The 1941-nt window shown below is 35.6% G+C and overlaps 1 protein-coding gene across 1 annotated transcript; it reads left to right on the forward strand.

The window, feature by feature from the left end:
* The first annotated feature begins 203 nt into the window (after positions 1–203).
* LOC101900534 (adipokinetic hormone) lies at positions 204–890 on the forward strand. The gene is made up of 2 exons (XM_005178840.4): positions 204–569; positions 644–890. Exons 1-2 carry the CDS (start codon positions 366–368, stop codon positions 683–685), a joined length of 246 nt encoding a protein of 81 aa, XP_005178897.1. The 5' UTR covers positions 204–365; the 3' UTR covers positions 686–890.
* Positions 891–1941: the final 1051 nt, after the last annotated feature.

Consider the following 1941-nt stretch of genomic DNA (forward strand, 5'->3'; position numbering starts at 1 on the left):
AAGTAACTACGGCTCTATCGCGCCTCCTTTCCTTTCCGATATGTGTGAGGCGCCTTAAGATATGTTATTAAATTACTTTACATAAATGTAGAAATAGTAGCTTTACATATAAATCAAACATTAGGTGAAAATTCAATTGGAACATTTTTCAAAGTGACTTAAATTATTTTAATCAAGTTTTCTGTTTCCTTTTTTTCATATTTAGGCACTTTGATAGTTTCCTTGCTATTCAACATAGAAATGCTAAAAATCAATTAAGGGATACCATAAAAGTTAATACAACAAAGCGAATCCTTGATGCGCCTCAAAGTATAAAAGCAGAATGCTACAAACGAAATCATCACAGAAATCAAACCGAAATCAAAATGAATTCAGTACGACAAGCTATCCTACCAACTGCTGCTGTCCTCTTGGTTTTATTGGCCGCATCCTGTGTCCAATGTCAGCTAACATTTTCTCCCGACTGGGGCAAACGGTCGGGCCCTCTGAGCTCATCCTTTTTCGATAATCAACCGGGAAATTGTAAGACACCCAATGAAATGCTTTTGGATATTTTCAAATACGTTCAGGTATGAGGTTGATTGGACAAAAAATATCTCACCAACATCAGATAATAATTTCAATATTTAATATTTTTTTCTAGAATCAAGCCCAGCTCTTTTTGGATTGCAAGCATCGTGAATAGGATGTGTATTCCGGGGGAATATTACGAAATGAAAAGCTAAAATTTAAATAAAAAGTATCTTCAATTATTTAGAAAGTGATGTATAACCCAGCATTTGTGTGCCAAACTTAGGAGCTACGTTTTCAGAAATGTTGCTTTTTTATTTTATTTTTAAATATCATAAATATTATTATTGTATAAAATAAAGGATAGTCGGCTTATATTTCAAAAATGAAAAAAATGTTTTTTTTTTATCCACAAACTAGGTTGAACAAGTAAACCAGTGAGGAAAAGTCAAAAGTCGGGTGGGGCCGACTATATGATACCCTACACCTTTGTGCATATTTAGTAAAGAAAGAATTTATTTCAAGTAAATAATTTGGCTTCAGAGCAGTTATAGATTGCTATAGAGTGCATAATATCACTTGGAGAAGGATAATATAAAAAAATATGTATCGGAGCCGAATTGTAAAAAAGAGGAAACATATGTCCCACTCTATTTGGGCTGATATTAGCCATTATTTGCACAATAACCCTGTGATCGGATTAAGGATATATATATGGAAGCTATATCCAAATCTTAGCCGTTCTCGATAAAATTTGGCAAAGGTATTTCCGAGCTTTGAACGAAATCTGGTACCAAATATCATAGTTGTCGATTGCATATTAAGAATATTAAGGACTTAAACACCAAATCGGATGAAACATATAGTTGCTTCTAGGCAAAATTCGGTCGGATGTACCAAAATTCAGGATTTTTGGACTGATATTGGACATTTGGTGCACAATTAACTCGAAATCGGTTGAAGATATATATGGGATCTATATTTTCTCAAATTTGATTTACTTGCTCCTAGACTGAATTCGGTGGGATGTACCGAAATACAGCCCATTTGGTACACAATTTACCCGAAACCTACCTGATATTGAAATCGGTTCAGATTTAGATAAAGCACCCATATAAATTTCCGGCCGATTTCACATATCAGAATGTGCTACTGATCAACACCGGTGGTCCTACGATCCGGATCAGTGGAGGATAGTGGAGAAAAAACTAAATCTTCGAATAAATGTTGAAGAACTTGTCTTAACGTCGAGGAAATTCCGTCGGCTATGCCAAAATTGGTATAAAGTGACTTAGCACAGAAGACTGTGGTGGCGGTGCACACCGAGGGGGCTTCATATCTGAGATCTTCTGACAGAAGGGGTGAGACATTTCCCGGGAGGACATATCGGTAAAATGGTCACCAATGATGAAAATGCGACTCTTCTCGAAA

Source organism: Musca domestica, unplaced genomic scaffold, assembly GCF_030504385.1.
Source record: "Musca domestica strain aabys unplaced genomic scaffold, Musca_domestica.polishedcontigs.V.1.1 9, whole genome shotgun sequence".
Taxonomy (NCBI): domain Eukaryota; kingdom Metazoa; phylum Arthropoda; class Insecta; order Diptera; family Muscidae; genus Musca; species Musca domestica.

Bases quoted from the DNA above. Each gene is read 5' to 3' on its own strand.
- LOC101900534 (XM_005178840.4), top strand. From the start codon at position 366: ATGAATTCAGTACGACAAGCTATCCTACCAACTGCTGCTGTCCTCTTG. The intron at 570-643 runs GTATGAGGTTGA...ATTTTTTTCTAG, and splicing joins ATATTTTCAAATACGTTCAG to AATCAAGCCCAGCTCTTTTT.